The 21,729-nt window shown below is 43.5% G+C and overlaps 1 protein-coding gene across 5 annotated transcripts in view; it reads right to left on the reverse strand.

Moving 5' to 3' along the window:
• The window catches only part of SH3BP5 (SH3 domain binding protein 5), a 67,282-nt gene that overhangs the window by 41,752 nt on the left and 3,801 nt on the right, over positions 1–21,729 (reverse strand). For 3 of the 5 annotated variants that reach the window (XM_064506097.1, XM_064506095.1, XM_064506096.1), the window contains exons 2-4: positions 12,475–12,608; positions 11,114–11,307; positions 8,655–8,717 (exon numbers count right to left, since the gene is read on the reverse strand). In XM_064506097.1, the coding sequence (XP_064362167.1) occupies positions 8,655–8,717; positions 11,114–11,307; positions 12,475–12,607 (390 nt within the window). In that variant the 5' untranslated portion in view covers position 12,608. Of the gene's footprint in view, positions 1–8,654; positions 8,718–10,819; positions 10,978–11,113; positions 11,308–12,474; positions 12,609–21,729 lie in introns of those variants that run through there. The other 2 variants (XM_064506099.1, XM_064506098.1) reach the window with 1 other exon arrangement.

A 21,729-nucleotide genomic window follows, 5' to 3' on the forward strand; every position in this document is an offset into this window, starting at 1 on the left:
CAATGACAAAAGGTTGAGCATTGCTAATTAAAGTATTGAACGATACATGGTTCACTGCTCAAAATGAGTTTCACAGAAACTGAAATAAGATTGCAAGCATGACGACCATACTGCAAGAAAAATTTTAAGTACTGAAGTATATTTAGCAAAAAATTATTTTCCTGTAAGCGCAAGAACAAAATTATAAACTCATTTTAAGTGAGACTGCCTGAAGGTTTGTTTTCTCTTTTCTCCATGAAAGCTGTATAGCTGGATACTAGTTGCACACAGTGAATAGTTTAAGAAAAACATAAATACGTATGCATTAAGTAAAAAGAGCCCTATGCAGTGATATATCAGAAAAGTTCAGTTCCAATGTCCGTAAGATAAGCACTGGGAACAAAGAGACCTATTGACAGCAACTTGGCATTATCACTAAGAAATCTGTGTATAGAGACGCAATCCAAATTTATTCCTGTACTAACTACGTGTACTCTTATCCCACAGGAAGACGACAACTGGTCTCCACCTGGAATTAAAAAGACAAAGCAAAACCAAAACAAAAACCCCCAAGCACAGAGCAGTCGCACTGACAGCAAGTCTAGTGAGAATCCATGGATCTCCCACCAAATGGGACGAGGCACATCCCAGTTACCAAACTCTAACTAATCCTCTGACTGGCACCTCAGGCACAGGTCTTGCAAATGCTTAAGTACATGCTTAGTTTTACCCCGAAGCATAGCACCACTTAACATGATAATTACACAAAGTTACACAAAATAGGAAGCTTCAGCTTAAGAATATACTGGAGTGAAGTTGCACTTTTTATTTTCCCCAAAAGATGCCAGCTTTGTATTTTGAGGCTTCATCTGGGGCCTACCACCCTCATTTTTGCCAGTGGAGAGCAACAATGAAAAACAAGAAACACCAAAACTGTATACCTGTGTCGCCCATCACATGCCATATTTCAAAAGGCATGTTTATCCTCCAGCGCCTGACTGTCAGGAACAGAAGCCTGCAGGCTCCACCACCTTCTGCACAGGAGAACAAGCAGATGCTCCCACTCTGCTTGGATCGGTCACGTCCAAACATTTCCTTCGGACTCACTAACAAGGTGCCAAGGTCTCTCAGAAGGGGTAACGCCATTCCCAAGCCCTCTCCTCTCCTGCACTGCAGATACACTGCTGTTACTATCCACTAGCCCTGCCAAGCAAGAGCAAACCATTTCCATGTTAAATATCCCCACCCCTGTCCCAGCGTTGTGTCTTCCCATGGCAACCTAGTGCAATCACCAACCAGCCTCCCCAGTCTGAACCAATTCAGCTCTCATGGTTTCAGTGACAGCAGCTCTATCTGGAAACTGTGGTACCATCTCTTTGATGAAGAAATAGTCTTTGGACTATTCACGTGAAATAGGGGAAAACAGAAACACCAAGACAACTTCACCAGGAGCAGGGGGCTTGGCACGCTCACCACTTACACGACCTGACCAGAGCATCTGTGGTCCACAGGAAGGATGGGCCTGTGGTCAAGCCAGTAACGTGGGAATCAATCCAACACCTTGTTCCACGACCACTGTAAGCAAGACACTTTGCCAACCCGCATGTGTAGTAGCTCAAAGCTATAAATCCTCATAACGGTGTATGTTCCAAGGACACTCGCTTCAAAAACTGAAGAGTTCAGGGACAGCGCACTGGTGAAGTCCACCTATGGTCCCCAACATTAGGGAAGCCTTGCATCTGTGTTAAGAAGTCAGCTGCACCATCTCCAAATTACTTACCAAGTCATCCAGCATGATGTGCCTCCTTAGAAGTGCAGCTACTTAACTGACAAACTCTTGCTTCATTCAGACCTTTATCTAGTGTGGATGCATACTGCAGAAAGGAAAAGACAACGATTCCTGCAATTCAGTAGTGTTAGCAAAACAGAGACAGCACGGTGTACGCCACACAACCTTTTCTAATAAAGTCCAAGTAATTTCTGGCTTCTGTCTTTCAGTCCCTCCAAAAAAGTTGCTTTCCCAGCACAAAAGCTAGTTATTGATGAAAGCAAGTATGTAATCTCAGGCACAAACTCACCATTTCTGTGTTTTATGGAAAAAGGACATTTTTTTTTTCCTCATCATTATAGGAAAAAAATACATACACAGACCAGGTAAATTGTAACAGAGGAACAATGCAACTGGCAAAAGATATTTCAAATGCCCAAACAGCATTTGAAAAGTACACTCTCCCCCCTACTCTGTCATAATGATCTTCTATGGCTAGTTTAGGAACATCATGTTCCCAATATTGCAAATAGAAAGGTGATACTGAAAGCTGACTGGCTAATAAATTCAACGCCTCTTCTCTCCTGTTTGCTCAAATGAGACCATGAGAAACTTTTTTAAAGGTGGACAAAAGTTGATTAAGAGACTTCACTCTCAGTGCATGTTGCAAGGTGAGAGAAAAAAAAAGTAACAGTCGAACTTTCTCACTTGACGTGACAGTCCCTTAAAAACTAGACCATGACATAAGAGATTCTGTCGTACACACACTCCAGGCTAGACTGAAAAAAATGCCAGCAGGCACAGCACTTAGTGCATCTCACGTGGACAGCTGCAGTTTACTTTTCAACCTCTTTTCCTAGGGCTGCAAGAATTCTCTTCCCATAAACTTTTCTCCTGGAAATCCTTAGCACAAGCGCAGTTTTAGGGAGCATGCCAGGCTTCTACCCCGTACATGCTTTTGGTGCCATAATCCATTATGAAAAGCAGACTTTGTTTCCAGCAACTTGCTGTTTGCTGAGCAGTGATCTGAAATGCCAAGAGCCACCACACCTAACAAGAGACCATTCATACAGCAGTATTTTGGGGATCCCACTCTCAAATGAGGAAAGGAACAAAAATACCATTTTGCACATAAACTGCACCTGCTGAAGGATAAAGCATGCTTGTTTTGCCTTTCTGATGAGTGATGGTGATGAGCTGGTGTCAGATGTCATACGACAGGCAAATCGCTACTTCTGCCTATCAAAAGAAGTGTGAATTTTCAAACAATTTTCTTTTTTAAAGGAACTCAAAATATGAACAGGGTATGAATCACCTTAGTACTAAGTGCATCTGAACTTCATTGACAGAGGTTGCTCTGTGATTGCCTGACAACTCAGCGTGCAGAACCTCCTGACAGCCCATTACCCTGGGATGTGCATGGGAACTGAGACAGCTGCCTGACAGGCTCCCTTTCCAAGAGCTAGGCAGTATTCAGCCTTGCCTTCCTCTGCTGGAGACACCTACCAGCCTTGAAAGTTCATGCTGTCCAAGTTAGAGAGCTCTGGAGTGAATATCAACAACTCTCAGGTGTGAGAAGCAGGTAGGCTCCCCAATCATACACATATCAGACACAGAGTACCCAGTACCCAGATATCTACCTCAGAGCATCAAGTAGGTTATGCAAGCTTTTAAGTATCTGTTTGGTACTTAAGCAGTTCAAATAAACCAGAACAAACCTCCGACCCTTAAAAAAAAAAAAAAAAAAGTGTAAGTAAACAACCCACTTCATTTTTTTAAGCAAGGGGAAGACAGGTTCTTACCACAGAGCTACTGATTTACCATCTAAGAACAATTAAAAATGGTGTTTGGAAGTTGCTCTAACCTCCTGCTTGCAGACAGCTACAGATTGAGACTACGCATACACTAATACATTTTGTCTTTTAGCCCTCTTAAAAGAAGGGGGAAAGAGAGAGAGGGAGGGGAACAGGGTGGCCCCTCCAAAACACACTCCTCTGGCTAACCCTTCCTCTCCCCCTTAAGCTATAAACCCATTTCTATTCTATTTCTATTCAAAAACATAAATCACGCTGTAAAGCCCTTTGACTCATTCCGGCCACAAAATCTTTCTGGAGCTAGCGCGGAGGAAAAACCCTTTCCTTACTCATCTACAGGCAAAAGCAAACGGAAAAACAACAAAGACCACACACAATCCACATGCAAGAGCCATTTCCTACGGAAACAGGCAGATTATAAAAAGACCCGGAAAAGGCTGCTAACACTGGACAAATTTATCATGCACACATGTCACAGCCCAAAAGCCAGCACGAACGCCAGCCGGTCAGCTCCCTCTCCCTTATCTGCGGGCTCTTTTATAGGACGCTGGAAGACGCTGCACATGGATGCCGATAAGGAGGCGGTTGTCTCTACAGAAAAAAGTTTCCCCAGCCCAAGCAGGCGTGCTCAGAATGAGATTGCTATTGCCAACGGGCTATTTTTCAAAAACTTGGAAGAACGAGGCTACATAAAGGTTACTTGAAATGCTTGGGTGGGACAGGTTCCTTCCTGAAAACTTGAAACCCCCAAAACAAGCATATTAACAGAGAAGTGAGGAGAGCAACTCTGTAATAAAACAGCCCTTCCCCTTCTGAGAGGGGCTCGAATGCTGCCAAAGCTCACAAGTGAAAGAGCACCGTGACCAACATACTGCTTTTCTTTGACTCCATCCAACACCAGCACAGGGTGACCTTTAAGATAAACCCAGGACTAAAAGTAGCACAAAGCCTCGCAGGTCAGGATTAGAGCATCTAGACAAGCATACCAGAAGGATCCTGCTCAGGCCCCACTTGTAATAAGCAAGGCTGAAAACAGCACCATTCAGATCTAGTTTTCGTGTACAATCATCTCTCTTTAACACAGCTCAGAGACACTGGCAAGCTGCAAAATGCAGAAACTCTCTCTCTCTAACAAAAAACGCATTTGGGATTGCTGGAATTCCAGTGGTAATTTTAATGGTATGTGCTGTGTTTCTCCCCCTATAATGTTGCCAGAGGGTACCTCAGGAATCTGTTATATCTGAACTGTATTTTTAGGAGCTGGTCAAAGACGTGTACAAGTTAGCTAGATGGGTGGGTCACGCACTTTGTTAGGTACATTTGCAATTCCTGACCTGAGTTCAGGAGACATATTTCCAAAAAACAGGAAAAAAGCTCAAGCGGCAAGGCACTGCTCTAACTTGCATTTGGCCAAAACAGACTTGCATCTCCACTGCAAGATGTTTCCTGCACTTCTTCACAGATGCTTCAAAGATAAACAGGGACATTAGGGAAGCCAAATGTTAAATCCCTTGGAGGACCCTTATCATCCTTTTGCTGTGTCAGTAATGCTCAGTGTTGCACTGAGTATGAGCAGCATTACGGATTTTCAATCAAGCCTAATCAAAGATTCATTAACAGGCAATACATTAACGCAACATATAAAGGGCACTGAGTGGCTGGTAGTTATCAGCTCCACAAGTCCTCAACAGCCTATGAGCATCATCAGGCCAGGATATTTCTCCAGGGTTTAATATGATAGGTCAAAAGAGCAAAAAATGAGTAATTATACCAACTATAAGAACAGAGGTAGTTGATTTCACCCTTTTTCAAGTCATGCCACACTCAACAACCAACACCTCTCACATGGTGCTTTGGGTGCAGAACCTTTTTTTTTTTTTTTTTAAGGAAAAAAAAAAAAAAGGCAGGCTTATCATTTTAAACAGGATTCTTCCTTTTACCACCTCTCTGCACAGCCAACTCCAATATTATCTCCATCAGTCAAACACTGACATGTCTGTGGCTACCACCAGAGCATCTCAGAATCCTAGAAGCATCTCCACTGATTTAGCTCCATAATGTCCCCATCAGGTAAGAGAAGCATTTTTACTTCCATTTTCAGATGCAGACCTGCAAGCACAGAGAATAAAAGCCTGACTTTTCAGAGGCATTTAACACCTACAGCTTTTTTTCCTGTTAATGGAAACTGGAGACAGTCAGCACTTTCAACAGTCCAGTTGTACAAAGCTACTGGCACTTCAAAACAGACTCACAGAATTTAGATACCACAAGGTTATTCTTCCTGCTTATCAGACAGTATATCAAGGCACAAAAACATGGTCTTTTTTTCAGAATTTCCTTCACAAAAATACTTTCCACTCAAACTCTCTGAGATTATTCTGAAAAGATTCAACAGTGAAAATGTATGGGCCACAAAGTGACACCACAAGATGCTGTTTGCTATTTTTCTGTAAATAGCCTATTGATATTGTCTGTGTTCCCATTAAGGTCAACTGTGATCAGAGATTAAAAACATGAAGGAAATAACAATGTAAGAACAGGATAAATATAACCCCACTGTCTAGTAAAAACCATCTTCATCCTAATGAAATATTCCGCAATAGCGGCAACAGTACAAACTAGGAAGGGACAATAAGAATTACCCAAAGCAGCTAGTAAGAGTCAAAATAGCAAATCTTCAAATGCAAACCCAACATGGCTTTCCCAGAAGCCCACATTTTTTAGCAGCATTCAAGGGCTCTAGAAGTCTTTGAAAGAGAGTTACCTCAGTTCTAAACTCCTCCTTCCAAATTCTGGATTTACTCCTGCAAGGCTGCTTTGCAGAGCTCTCTTTTCTTGTCTATAGTGTGAACACTGGATTTTTTTCTAACCACGGGGGAATGTTTTTTGTAAAATGTCCTTCCTCTAGAAACATTTAAGTGCATTTTAAATGCACTTATCAACACATATATAAATTAAGCTTTGCTTACACCATCCAACTGTGTCGGTTCTTCAAAGTGTAAGCAGATCAAAAGTAATGAAAATCTTTCCAGATGAACAATTATACAGTTGCATGATACCACAAACTGGCTTCAATCCAATAAGATTTTGGATGAAAAGTGAAGGAGAAACATTCATGGAGACACACTGTTGACGAACTTTCAATTCAATTCCATCCAATACTGCTTATAGGAATTACTACGGACAGATCTGAGGAAAACATTTAACACAGAGGTGGACAGCACCATACAATCATTTTCTGCAATGTCTGAAAGTATTTCTTACATTAAGTAAGGTAAGCAGTAACATAAAATAAAGCTAATGTGCGAAGACTTTTCTTTTACTGGCAACGGCACTGGTGGAGTTTATACTCAGGAGGACTTTGGCATTTAGAGCTCAGCGTATGTCACACGCAGAGTAGCTACGAATCTCTAGGTACTGCAAACACTTGGGCACATAAATAATTTTAAGCAAGCAATGAAGTCCCATCTTAGTCACTGGGACTTACTTCATGAGCATCCATTTGCATTATTATTACTATTCCATTTGCTTCATAATACACTCTTAATGCAAGGCTATGACAAGATTAATGAAATTCAGGCAACTATCCATAGCACCATCTTTCAATGTCAGTACCTCAGCATGAAAGAGAGAGACTGAAAAGACAGATATATTGTCAAGCTAGTACCGCTCCTGAAGAAACCTGGAAACCATTTAATTGGGACTGTTGTGACTAAACAGATCCACTAACATACTGTTTTTTAAAGTTCACTCATAAAATTTAAAACCAGCTAGAGACATTGAGCACTTTTTGCAGCTGAAATATAGTTTAATTTTGCATAACAAACAGTCCTCCATTCCACCAAGTTTATTCACCAATAAATTCACTGTGATCTACATGCCATAAAGGACAGAAAATGGAAACAAGTAAGGAGTGTCTGTACGCTGAAGAAAATAGCAGGGTTTTGTTCTACAAGAAAAGGCTGCCAAGTTTCCACAAAACTCAGTAACCCTATTACCTGTTCTCTGCTCTGTTTGGTGCATCAGGTGGTATTATCCCAATGTCTTTAAAATGCTGCAGGCAACCATCCTATGCCCCAGGTAACCATCTCATGAAAACACACACACGCACACGATTTACCCCAGTAGGTTTCAGGCTATCAGCAGCAAGATCTAAAAAAAATCAACACGGATTTTGGGATTTTGATGATTTAGAATAAATATCTATAGGCGGACTTTTCGAGTGTGTTCATCACTACACTCTTTCACTGTGCTCTGGTGCGGTATATAAAATACTTGAAATTTCCCCTGAAATGTTACTATAACCACTTTGAATACAAAGTAGCCCTTCACAATAGTTTTCCTGTAACTGCACATTCACCTTATGCTTCCACAGGCTTTTTTATCTTCTGTATTTTGCAGTTACAAGAAAACGTACATACACAAATATACCAGTTAGCTTTGACTTGGCATAAGATCAGTAAAGCTTAGCCTTCCAGAATAACTACCAAGTAGCTGAAGCTCAAATTTGGGGCTTTAAAAACAACTTCTGCAAAGCTTACTATTGTGGATTTTTAGATGTCCAAGAAAATCTTTTATTTTGACTCAGAAGGTGTTTTCCTTCAATTCCTTCAACTTTCCTTCATTAGTTTCCTTATGCAGAAAGTGATGACAAAAAAAAAATACCTGCCAAGTTAAAAAAAAAAAATCCAAACCAGAGAGGTTTGGAGGATCCTGGCTGGTAACTGTATGATTAAAGATGTTTTAACCAAACACACTTTCACTGTCTAAGATCACAAGATCACAAACCCAAACCAGTGACACTTAAAACAGAACTGGACTAAGTTTAGTTTCGAAAGCTAAGAATAGGGTTTGGCAGCAGGGGGCTGAATGCCCCACTTACGGTTTTTATACTGTCAGCATCACTCTACAGTCTCCCTTTCTGTTCCAGCTGTTCATTCAATTCACACATTTGAAAATTATTTATCAGGTCCTGGCTGCCAAATTACCATTCAGGATAGAACAATTAAGGGTGGAACCTACCAAAATATATTACCCTGTTACTCCCAAAAGCCAACACGCACAAAAGGAAAACGCAAGAATGAAATCTGTACCTCCAGTTCTGTCTCTCTCCGATTGATATCATCTGTAGATTGATTTAGTTTTTCCAGTTCCCCCTAGAAAGAAAGAAAAATCCAAACACATACTAAGAAACCAGGAAAAAAAAATCTGAGAAGCTAGCATTAAGCGAAGATTTATAACCCAGCACCCCCCAGAAAGCTCACAGGGGCTGTGGCTTACACATTCAATGAAAACAGGAAAACTTGAGACATTTAGATCTTTGCCACTGCTCTTTTATGCTGCTCTGGTTATTTTTCTCATAAGTAGAGACTCCGTAGTTTTATTTTAAGGCAGCACATTTCCTGCTCTGGTTTATTCTTCACTATTAAAAATAAACATAAGGCAGAATAATTTCTGTCTTGCTAATGAATTACGTCCGTGTGTGCTGGTTTCCAGTGAGACAGTTTTAAGAGAAGGCCATTTGCCTTCACGGCAGGAGGGAAAGAGGCCTACACATACAGAGCAAAGAGATTAAAAGAAAGTTGCTGATATTGTGGGAGATGCACACCAGCAGCATAGCACAGAGGAGAAGGAACGTACCTTGCAGCATATGCAAGGCACTTGCTCTGGATTTTGGCAAACCATTTTGTAACACAGCTAGTCAGTTGGCCATAGGATTAGGTTTGTTTAGTCAGCCTTCATGCCAACATTTTGAACTCTAACAGCAAAAACAAAGGTGTTAAATCCTTTGAATAAATACTTACCAGAAGTGGCGCTGGCATGAATGAGTTATTGTAAAAACAACGCTCATTCTTAATGGCTTTCTAACCACAAAAAACAATCCTCAGGAGCAGATTCCGATACCATTATTTATTTGAGCAACACGTTACTCTGTATGTGATCCCACCAGTTTCAACAGGAGTATTCTCTAAATCGTTATTTAATTTTCAACCAGTGTTAACAGGATCTGCCTTGAGATGTTTCACTGCATAAACTGAACATCGTAAGCTGATCGTCACTTGAGCTATTTCCCACTGGATTACAACAATTACTCTGGTTACAATCAAAAGGGGATTCATTCCAGCAACTCAGTTCTCCTATCCTCTGAAGGCAGATTTCATTTCCAGCTTCTAGGATTTTGAAGATACGTATTTGCATACCTATGTTTTCTGAAACAGAGACTTGTACAGAAATTACCTAACTGCCTTTCACTGTAAGGCTAAGAAAGTTTTGACTCTCACAGAAGCAGACACAGCAGGCTATTTTTTAACCAAGTGGCAAAGCCAACAAAAAACACATTTTTTCCAGCAACATGCAAATCAGGTATGTAGAAATATACTGCAAACTAAAGAACCCAAGGCCAAAATTAAATCAATAGATGCTAATGGAGCTCGGCATCTGGAAACCAGGGCTGCAACACGCCGGCTCACGGAGGAGGGCCTCCCTCTGTGTATCCGTGTTTTGTGAATTTTGCAATGGCTCTGCTCAGCCTTGGAAAAGACATGCTCAGGACGGAGAAAAGGAGGACAATTTCAGCAAGGAGGTCCATCCTCACGGCGATGTACACACACACGCACACACGCGCTCGTATTCACGCAGCGTGCACAGTCCCAAGGGTGCTGCAGGCAAGAGCCATAAATCTGCGGAGACCTAAAAATACATCTAATTTCAGGGGCCAGAGCGTGCTGAAGTTTGCATGAGATGAAAAAAAAAAAAAGAAAAGAAAAAAGGTCAAGGCACAATCCGGGGAAGGAAAAGCTTTGTTTAAAACCCATGACAGAATAATGAGCATTTCCAAGGCACTGACAGCAAGGAAACACCACCTTCCATTACAGCGCTTTATTTCTTTTTTCTCCTTTTTCTAATTAAAAGCCTCTTCCCCTCCCACCATCCCTGATGAATTTCCGAGCGGCAGTCCCGTTTCACGGGCAAGGTCACGCTGTCATGGCCAAAAAGAAAAAAAATGGGGGGGGCGGGCTGTATTTCCAGCAGGAAAAAGGAAGGTGCCAGGAGGACATGCAGCATCCTCGGGGGGCTGCGGGTAACAAAGGGCTGGGGGGGGGCGCCGAGAACCCCGGGGCTGCAGGGGCCGGCCTAGGTATTTTTAAAAAAATTATATATATGTATCTGAAATAAAAAATGGAAATACAAAGAATTTTTTGTTTTTAATTAAGACATCCCTCCCCCCCCCCAACGCCCGCGGAGCGGCGGCGCCCACCTGGATGCGGGGATCCACCTCCTCCTCGTCGGGGCGCGGACCCTCCTCGGCAGCGCGACCCCGCCGTCCCGCCGCCTCCATGGCGGCCCCGCTCCCGCGCCCGCGCCCGCCGCCGCGGGCCCGCCGCGCCGCGCCGCCCGGCCCGGCCCCGCCCCCGGCTAGCCCCGCCCCCTCGGGCCCCGCCCCTCCGTGGCGGCGGGGCGGGGCGGGCGCTGGTGCGGGGAGCGCGGCTCTGCCTTCTCCTTTCCCTTCTTTTTAAATTCTTTAAAAAAAAAATTTTATATATATACATACATACGCGTTTTGCCGCGCAGACCCCCAAGTCCAGGCAGCTGCAGTGCGTGAAGCCACGATGAGCAGTTTCAGGCGCGAGGCAGTGCTAGCTATACCCTGCGTGGCTTTTTTTTTTTTTTTTTTCCTCCTTTTTTTTCCTTTTTTTTTTTTTTTGTCTTCCTCGCTCCCCTCCTCTCCAGGCTCCGCTGGGGAGCCTGCCGGGAACCAAATGCGTTTGCGGAGGGGAAAAATAAAAGGGGGGGAAGAGAAAGGGGATACAAATAAAAGCAACCTTGAAAATTCAGCCTGATTTCTGCTGCATGGCAGCTGAGCAAGCAACTATTGTATCTACTGGGTGCTGGGGAAAAAGACATGGTAAAGATGTGACCTTGTGATATCAGTAAAAAGGAACTTCTTGCAGGAAGCACTGATAATACATAAATATATTGCCCCTGGTTAATAATTGAGCGCTTGGGATCAGGTTCTCTTTAGTCCCGCGGGTAGCGCCGGACCGCCACCCCGGCACTAACGCGTGGGGTGACCCAGGGTACCAGCAGGCGCCGGGGCTCCGGCAGCCCTCCACCTCGCTTCCCTAAGGCAGGGCTGCATCCCCGTCCGTGGGCAGCAGCAAAGGAAGAGATTTAAAGCAATGACTTCCTCTTCCCATCTCAAAGCAAACCCAGAGAGATTACCAGTGCATCCCATCATCATTTACACAGAAAATATATATGTATTTTGCCTTTTCCCTCCCTATGACATACGGAGGGCAGTCCCAGCAGAGTCCAGGGGCCAGACTACCCGTGTGGGGAAAACACAAGGCAAGTTCCAGCAACGGGCTGAACCATCCGCCAAACCATCCCAACCCCACCGGACTGCTTCCTCACTCCTGCTGGGTGGGTAGCAAGTCATCTCAAACAGGTGAGGAATGTATCTCCTCCTTAAAAGCATCACTTTCTCATTTAACTCTGTTTTGTTAGGGGACTCCTCAAAAGAAAACCACAAAAATTAAAAACCAAAAAACGAAAAACAACAGTCCTTCGTCTTGGTGAAGAGGCTTCATCTGAGAGACTGAAGATCAACAAAACTCTCAGAGCACAAGAAGATAAAAATTCATGTTCCTAAGGTGAAAAAGGAGGTAAAACAAAAGCATTCAAGCTCTTCCAAATGCTGTAAAACAATCAAAAAAAGATGGAGAGGAAGAAAAGAGTGACACAAATATTTGCAAATATTATAAACATAAATGGACACCAATGAACTAAATCAGGAAACAGAGGAGGTATTGCAAAAATACAGATGGGTTGCATGCAACAACATCTTAATTTTGCACAGCAGAAGAAACAATGTAAAGAAAAACAAAAAGAATGGCCCAGCCCAAGTTTTACCCTTGCAGAGGTCCATTAGGGGAACCGACATGTACGAACGGCCAGCAGTTCCCAAGCCCCAGGGAGTCTCATCACCACTGTGCCATGGGTCATGCTGAGACCGTGGTGGTCGAATGTCCAGAGCTCTAACCATCCTAAAAGGGCACAAAAAAGCATGCAGAAGAGTTAATGCTGGCAATCCCACTGTTACTGCTTTCATTTCTAAAAAACAAGGCTACATAAAACAGCAATTGTAGCTTTGCTACCTTCTTCTAAACCCATGCGGTCTCACCCGCTGCAATCTTGTGCAGAGGGCTGCCTGCTGCTCAGGGGTAGGGAAATGCTCGTTCACAGCCCATGCTCCCACTGACAGATTTGCAATGTTTGAGACAACATGACAGTCCAGGTGATTGTCACAGCTCAAAAAAACTCAAGCCAAATTCATCAATGTGCCACCATCACGCCTGAGCAAGCTGTTCCTTTCCACATTCGTACTGCAGAATTAGTGCGCTGGGAGAGCTGCCTGCACGTAGCTCAGCCCTGTGCGAGAGGCGGCACGAATACACAGTCCCCTCTCTCCAAGGCGCTGAAATTTCAAATGCAGCCCCAAGGCCATGGACATCACTTTATGTAAAATCAATACATCAGAAAAATTCAAACAAAAAAAAAAATCACTGAAAAATGCGCAAGTCATAAACTTATCACTATAGGCATCACATACTGCATAAACAGAAAGTGGCTTCAAGAGATATCTGAAGGAAGAGAGAAAGAAAAAGCATTCAGCACACATGAAGATCAGTAGAAGACTCAAAAATACTATTTTTATGCTCAGTCTTTTCTGTTCCCCACGAAACAGTTTTGGCTGAAACTGCCGTCACATGCAAAGGGAAGCAGAGCCCCAGGAGTATCCAGGGAACAGTATGTAGAGAGGCTTCATGTTCTGCTTAACTCAGTATGGCACAAGGAGTAAATTGCAGATGATGGCATTTGGATATTGCCTTCACCAAGTCATGAGTCATCTCATCGCAGCAAATCTCCTACATGTTCTATAAACAGCCAGAAACCTCCCCACCCCCACCAGAAAAGCAAGTCCGTTGCACTGACCTTTCTGCTTCCCCCACAGGTCCCCCCCACACAGGAGGCAGCTGAGCAAAGCCTGCCCGAGGTTCGACCGAGACAGTCTGTGCTTTCTGTTATATCAATATTTCAAAACCCTGGTTCGAAGCATTCAATATTTGAATATCAAGCACTGTGCAATTAAGGCAGGAAGAAACAGCTAATGGGGCTCCAGAGCAGCCGCGGTGGAGCAGCAGCCCGGTCACACCAGGCTGGGCTGCAGCTCGACCGCAGTTACGCTGGAGATTGTACGGCCCATCTGAAAAGCAGAGGGAGAGCAGTCGTCCGAGCCCCTCCGGCACTCAGTGAAATCACACTGCACAACATTTATGTTGCTACATGACAGCAGCCATTTGCGGTACAAGCTTTATCATTAATGCAAGATCCTGAAATGCAGAAACTCCTGGGCAACGGTGCTGCTCTGGCCAAGATATGCTGTTACAGTATTACTTGCATGGGAATTTGCTGGACAGCCCCATTTTTTGGTCCCATAGAAATCCCCAGCCTACATGCAAAAGTTGGCAGGGGAAAGAGGGAAACTTCTGCACTTTAAGGGAGGAGTGCAGAGAAGAATTTCCCTCTCCATTCTAGAGGATATTTTGTAGATTAGATATTACCACTTTTGAATAGACATTGGGGTACTAAAAGATGCATTTTAAATAAAATCGGCTGGTAAGAAGTATGCATTAGTGATCAGTGTGTAGCCACTTGGGAAAACATACTAACGACTGTAGCAAATTCAGGGGGAAAAATACAAGCAAATGGATAGTGCAATTTTACATATATTTGATAGGTTGGATTTTGAATGCTTTTAGGGAAGAGAGTTTTTTGTTTGTTTGTTTTTAAATCTAGTCTTGTATTCAAATTTCTGCTCATACTTGCCCTAAAAGCTTGCTTCCACCCAGGCACTGGAGGCAAAAACCTGAAAAACAAGTAAAAGTTGCATCTCCTTCCTCAGAAACAAGTTCTATCTCCTCTTTTTGACCATGAATATCATATTGAGCAGAGCTTTGGGATTAATTAACACACATTTGATTACTGAAAACACATTTGCAGCTCATGGAATACTGTGGTGAAAACCGGCTGAGAGACAGCTTTTCTTAGGAATTCTGCATCTCTTTTTCCTAAGGGGAGTGGAAAAATACTTCTGCTCTGAAAATTCTTCTGCTTGTGTTGATTATGATGCTAGAGCAGTCCAGGTTAGCCTCAAATATTCAAGTACTGTTACAATTTTGTTTTAAATAACTAACCATCAAATAAACACAGAGAAGTATAAACAGCCCAATCCTAAGAAAACAGTGTGTACAAAATATGGCCCCATAAATACATTTATGGGAATGAAATCCTCTAAGTAATTTCTATAACTAAAGTCATCCTGCAGGCCACTTTAGCACACTGACTTTTGCGATACTACACCAAAAATTAGTTTCAACCAGGGAGTTTCTCATTTAAAGGCAAAGTCACCATCTCTCTCTCTTCCAAGCTGCAGCAAAGACATTGCTCTATCAAAATTCAAACCTGATACGCTCTCCTGCCTTTCAGAAATATATTGCATGTGTTCCATTTTAAACACTAAGTAGGATCTCATCTACAATCACAGTACGTTTGAAGATCTGGTCCTCCCTGCCTTAACCTCACTGATAAGACGCTAGGCACATACCTGTTTTTGAAGATATGCATTACATTTATGGATGATTTTAAATACCCCGCATGCAGGATACACATGCAGGGTATTAAACATTAAGAAGTGATCAGAATCAAAACTTCTTCTTGCTTATTTCTCAAGGAAATTTTCATGCTTCCATACTCAAAATGGTTGTGCCACGTTTGTGCTCTGCATTTTAGGAAGTGCCAAAAATCAATTACTCTTTTTTACACCAGTTTATAGGATGCCATCACCTTATGAGCTTGCATGCAAACAATGCACACAAAGACACATTAATGGGTCTGAGCACCTGTGGTGCAAACAATAGTAGACTTCCCCACCTACAAGGAACGTACTTGGACAAAAAACTACTTCCCCAAATACCCTTTAATTTCACTGCTTTTTAACAAGCACCATTTAAAAACGATTAAAGATACCCTCCAGGCTTCACAGGGCTACAAAGAAAGGAGGTACCATTCTATTTTCTAACCACACTAATCTTAATATCTTTCTTAAAAACTAAATAAAAGCATTATTAGCAAAATTACCTGCTGGGCCACTTTCTACTGGATTTACATTTATGTATCCTATGAGCTACTTCTCTCATTATTCTGAAACCTGATACTTATGCTTTAGACAACAGATCGCATGCACTGTATTTTTATATAGACATATATATATTCACATATACTACAGTATATATAGTGCATGACTAACAGCTTGATTCCCCTTCTTGTTGTTGTTTTACTGGGAGAGGCCCACCACCACCACCGGACTTTCTTTCTTCTCTTCCACGCTGCCCTGTGGCAAGGTGGGCGGTGGGGAATTTCCCACTGGAAACCCTCGGTACAACAGTGCTAGTTCTGCACAGCGGCAGAGTAGTGCTGCTGCCTCTCTGCCCAAAACACAGTATGCTGCCTCTGTTATATTAGTAGGTATCTCACCGGTAAATTTCAGAGGATAAGCGCCTCCACCCCCCACCCCCCTATTAGTCTCTTGCCACCAAACCAAACTGCTCAGGACACCAAAGATCACACTGACAGATGAATACAGGAGGCCCCTGCAACTGGCAGCATTGTGGAAACATAATGGCAAATGAGATATTCCAGGTAGGTGGGTCTGGTTCAGAGCATTCATGGGACCGCATGCTTCCGTGAGAGCCACAAACAGTTCCCACAGCCCTTCCCATTGCTGCTGCATGCGCTCAGCACAGAGGAGTTTTCCAGTTTAGCAGGAAGGGGCTCTTCATGTGTCCAGCTGGTGGAAACACTCCTGAAAAGCGTGGTGTGAAACTCACTCTGCTCACGTGTGCCTGCCACCATCGAGGAGCCTTCTGCCAAGCAGCGCAGCACGGATGCAGGCTGGAGCGGGGCCCCGTGCAATGGCAACCTTGTGGCCGCTAAAAGCGCTCAGACCACTGCCTTCACTTCTCAGGAATCTTGCTACCAATCCGGAAATTCACCAATATCCCGTTTTAAGCTGATAAACACAGGCTGTTAACAGCTGAAGCCTGCAGAACACCTTTCATCAGAGGATCTCAGAGCATTCACTTAAGCAACAGCCATCCAGGGAAGCTTTCCCTTTGGTTTCCTGCACAATTTTCTACTTCTAAGGGGTAATAACTGATTAAATAGAGGGAAGCAGCAGGGACATTTCAAGTACAAGATGGCCCAGAAAGACATTTTCCTCTGAGAAAGAGGAATGTTTCAAAATGAGCATGAGGGACTGAATAGACCAGATAGCTACAGAAAGGCAGAGAGATTGGGGGCCTCAATATCATCACAGCCAACTAAAATGCTACGAACAAAGGCAGAAGCCAGGCCTGTACCTAGAGAAACAAGAGATGAGGCCTGACAACCAAACGGGAACTCCTGCCTCTGAGCTGTGGAGACAGACTGGCAGCCAACAGGGAAGCAGCCGGGAAGCACACGGATGGGCACAGGCCCATCCACAGCCAAGCCTAATTAGCAAGGTATTAAGAAAGGTCTTTGCATAGTCTCTCTGCTTCCTAACCACATTTGGCTGGCCCCTAAGCAGTGATAGGAGAAATAGCAAATGGTTTTTCTATCCTTCTCTTTGTTTGCTTACCAGGCCTCTAATAGCCAGTTTACCTTGTGCCAAAAAATAAGAGCTCATCAAGTATCTAGTTACAGAAACAGTTGTTGGTTGAAGAAATTTGAGTTTAATGCCTGCAAGACCCGCAGGGTCTACATTTCAAATGTCTCCTTCCAGATACGTATGGAAATCCATAGCTCATTAAAATATTCAGATAAAAAAGTCCATATCAGCTTTGCAAAGGTGACATGTCTCCTGTATACAAAGAACCTCTCCCTCCTTGCTCCCATTAATAGCTAGATTTTCTGTCCTCCACCCACTATCTGACAGAATCACACTCTTCAGATCTTCCCGTTACATAAAAATCAAGCAATCAAGCACATTGTGTGTAGGAGTGAGGTAGAGCCTGTTTTAGCACCTAACTTTATATACCAGGATAAGAAGCAATGATTACGTGCATTCCCTCTCTGCCCTTCCCCCCATGGCACAACCCAAACGTGAGTGCCGTATCCATGCACCTCCCGCTCACTTACCAAGCCCAAGGCTGTGAATCCTGCCCAGATCCAAAATCAGTAACACCAGGTGGGTTATGAAGCCACGCTGCCACAACCCTGCTGCCAGCAGGATGTGACCCACTGCCTCACATCTCCAGGAGCTCAACAAACACTTTTGGATTGCGACGTTGACACCGTCTCTCCCTCTCACTTCTGCCACTTCCTCAGCTCTGTTATCTCTACTTCTGCCTCACCATCCAGGCTCAGTCTCTTTATTTCCAACCTCTTTTAACATTCTTCCTCTTTCTACTCTCTCAAGCATCATTTAAACCATTGCTTCTCTCCTTTCCTCCACAGGTAAGGTCTCCTTCTCTCTTTATCCTCCTCTTCCAACCCCAAGATGTTACATCCTGGAAATCCCTCTCTCAGAGGCAGAATTGGCTGTTCACTCTCCCCAGTAGAATTTTTTCTTCTCATTTCCCTGTTCTACCCCATTTCTCGTTTGCTACCTCACATGCCAACTTTCCACCACCAACATGCAGCCCTGGTGGTGCTCTCTCAGCATTGCAATCCCCGAACTGATCTTCACCTACCCCACCCCTCACCAGCCCTTTCACACTCGTCTCTCACCCATCCAGCACTTTGCTGTTGATGGCTCTCTTGGAATAATCCCCAAATGCATAAAGTGGAGGCTGCTGGAGTTACCTGAGCATTAGCGAGAGGAACAGAGACAGCAGCAAGAAGCCAAGGCATACGCTTTGCAAAAATGGATGCAAAGCTGCCCACTGCTTTGGGTCCTTCCGAGGATTAAGGAATACCCCTACTGCCTCTGCAAATTGGTGTGTGGCTGGGAAGCGCAGCACAGCTATGCAAGAGCAGGGGAAAAAAAGGGTCTTCAGAGTCTTGTGACACTGAGTAGTTCAGACCTCCATCAGCTGAAGAGCTCTGCAGGCACAAGACCAAACCTTTACAGTTAACTAGATCACAGACAACTGCAGCACATGCTTTTAGTTTCCCTATTAGCAAAATACTACAGATTTTTCTCTTTTACCAGCAGATGCAGACAAGTTCCAGAGCTAGGTTTTAAAATATTAATTTGATAAATCAAAAAGAATTGCTTTCCAAGGCCAGGCTAGCTGTGGTCTCTCCTTGATAGTAAAACCAGGTGCTACACCAGAGAATGCTAACAAAAGTAGCTTTGGGTAAGAGACTGAGAGAAGACCTGTACTAGTATTATTATCGCTACTTTTTAGGCAAATCCATGAAAACATGAAGAGGGTAAATGACTGCAGAAAGGTAGTCAGATGAGAATCAATGACAAATTTCAAAGGCAGAACTCAAGAGTTGCTTTTTTTGTTCTAGTTTAACACCTCTGCTCTAAACTCTCCATTTTGGCATCATTCATCCTTGCTCCATTCCTCTAGTTCTGCAAAAGACCTTTTCTCATTTTAAACTCAAATTACCTACTTGACAGCTGTGCCTTACTTCATAGTCCTTAAAAAACCTCACTAAGATTTCCATAGCAGAAGTTATATAAACACACACAAAAAAAAATCTTGCTATGGTGATAGATTCTTTCATAAAGAGATTTCACATGTTTATATATAACCTGTTCCATAGCACTTACCATTAGCTATGGCTCAACAGAAGCATTTGTCCAAATCTGTAACTACATTATTTTCACTCATACTTTAGGGACATGTTTGCTTGCCTGTTGCAGAGACCAGAGAATTCCTGTGGTACAGTCTAGGGTCTGTTGACCCTCACCAGTCTTTTTCTGCCCCAGAATGCCTGCTTAACCCTAGGAAAGACTAAAATATGGTACTGTGACTTCTCTTCCACTGAAATCCAACGAGGGGGTAGTTTTATAGCATGCACTGTGGAAATCCAGAAGTGAGGCATTTCACCTTGGGAGTCCCTGCAAGCCAGCTGCTGGCCAGAATTATTTTGGGTTTTTTTGGGGGGCTTTTTTTGGTTTGTTTTTGTTTTGTTTTGGTTTGGTTTGGTTTTTTTTGGGGGGGGGGTGTTTGGGTTTTTTGGGGTTTTTTTGGGGGGTTTTTTTTTTTTTTTTTTGAGATGCCATCTAGATCACTAGAGTGGGAGTACCTAGATTTGATATGTGCCAGGTAACAATGGCCTCAAATGACTGGATTCAAAAGCTGCTGCCCTTCCTGTCCCCAAACGCCATTCATTGCTTTCATTGCTGCATTGACACAAAGAGGTACAGTGACAGCTCCCTTATTCTCGGCCAGTGACCGTATCAGAACGGTACTTGTTTTCCGGCTCAAATGTGCAGACAGGCCATTTCTCAGCTGTGAGAGGCAGTGTGTATTCCAGGAGCGAGCTCCAAAGCAGCAGGAAGAGACAAGGGAGCATGCTTCAGCCCTCTGGAAAACCGGGCCCAAGAGGACCATGGGGAGCCTGACAGATTGTCCTTCATTAACATGAAGATGAACACAGATCACTGCAAACTGAGGACTACATTTCTCCAATCTGTGAGATTGCCTGTGAGATTTCCCAAGCAAAACTGCAGTCAACAGTGCAAGTGCAGTCCTGCCATATGAGGATGCAAGTTGCTCTCGGTCAGTCTGGCACCTGTGCTGATCTCCAGTCCTGGGCGGCAGAACGGAGAGCGAGTCCCAGCGTAGCAGCAGCTGCAGCGGTGCCATTAGCCCTCTGACTGCCACTGCACAGTGCCGGGGATGCACGGTGGGATCCAACAACAGGAACACCCTCCACACAGCAGGAGAGGAAACTGATTTTCAGAAGCAGGCGTTTTGCTGAGAGTGCAAAGAGGACAAAGCAGATGCCTGGCAGTCTGCAATACGGCGCTCCCCTCAAGGCACCCCTTTGAGCAACCACTTCTTCACTGGGGGGCAGGGGAGAAGAAACAGCTACACAGCAATGTACTAATCTTCACAGACAGGGCAGCTTTAAAGCTGTGTAATCCTCCAAAGGGAGGAAACAGCATTTCCTTTGTGACAAGGATATAGAAACAGTTGAAGGTGGCAATCCCCAATAACATTAACTTTATTAAAGGAGGGGTATTTCCTCAAGCGCCAAGAAGGCTGGTCAAGAGCCAGCTGGAGTCATATTTCTACATCAGCATCTACTTGTAATGACAGAAAATAGCAGGCAGTTGGGAACTCATGAAAGAATATATATGCATCAAACCTGCACTGCTAGAGACTGGATATCACAGCAGCACACATCGATTACACAGCTGTCAAACAATGGTATAGCAGAAGCGATGTTAGCAATTAAATAATTACCTTTTCTTTTTCACTTAGACTCCCATTTTATTTTGCAACAGCTATATAATTAACTTGTATTTCTGAAGGAGGAAGTGATGCCCCAGGGCTATCACCACGAGAATGCCAAACCTTTGTGAGGCACTTCCTCAGCAGAAAGAGATTTTTCCTTGTAAATTGGATGGAGAAGTGAAAGGAAGAAGGTAGGCACCGTCAGTAAATTCTGAGTAATGGGAGCCTGCTTTTTAAATAAGCCTTATTTTAAATAACAGTAAGATTCCTATGTATTACTCACGACGCTTTCTTACATCTAAACATCGAACAACTATCAACTCACAGTGGCACTGAATATAAAAGCAGTCCCTACACACCTGTAAGTAACACACAGTAAGCACCATCCTGAATTCACACTGCTACATCAGTACATCTCATCCAGCCTTGTGTAAAACACATTAGAAACGCTACACACCACTGCATGGACATTCAGAGTCCAGTTGTAGCATAGACCTAGATTATTTTTTCAGATCAGATACTTTTGTTATTTATATTTGGTCTTGCAGAACTTCTGAAGCGTTTAAGAGAGTTGCAAGTATTGCTTCCCTTTAATGTAAAATGGGAAGTTAAAGCTCCAAATCAAGGATCTGAAATGCAAAGCTCTAGTATTGTAACAGAAGCAGAAAATAGCAATACATTCATCTCCGCTTCCTTGAGAACA

This window comes from Dromaius novaehollandiae, chromosome 2 (genome assembly GCF_036370855.1).
Source record: "Dromaius novaehollandiae isolate bDroNov1 chromosome 2, bDroNov1.hap1, whole genome shotgun sequence".
Taxonomy (NCBI): Eukaryota; Metazoa; Chordata; class Aves; order Casuariiformes; family Dromaiidae; genus Dromaius; species Dromaius novaehollandiae.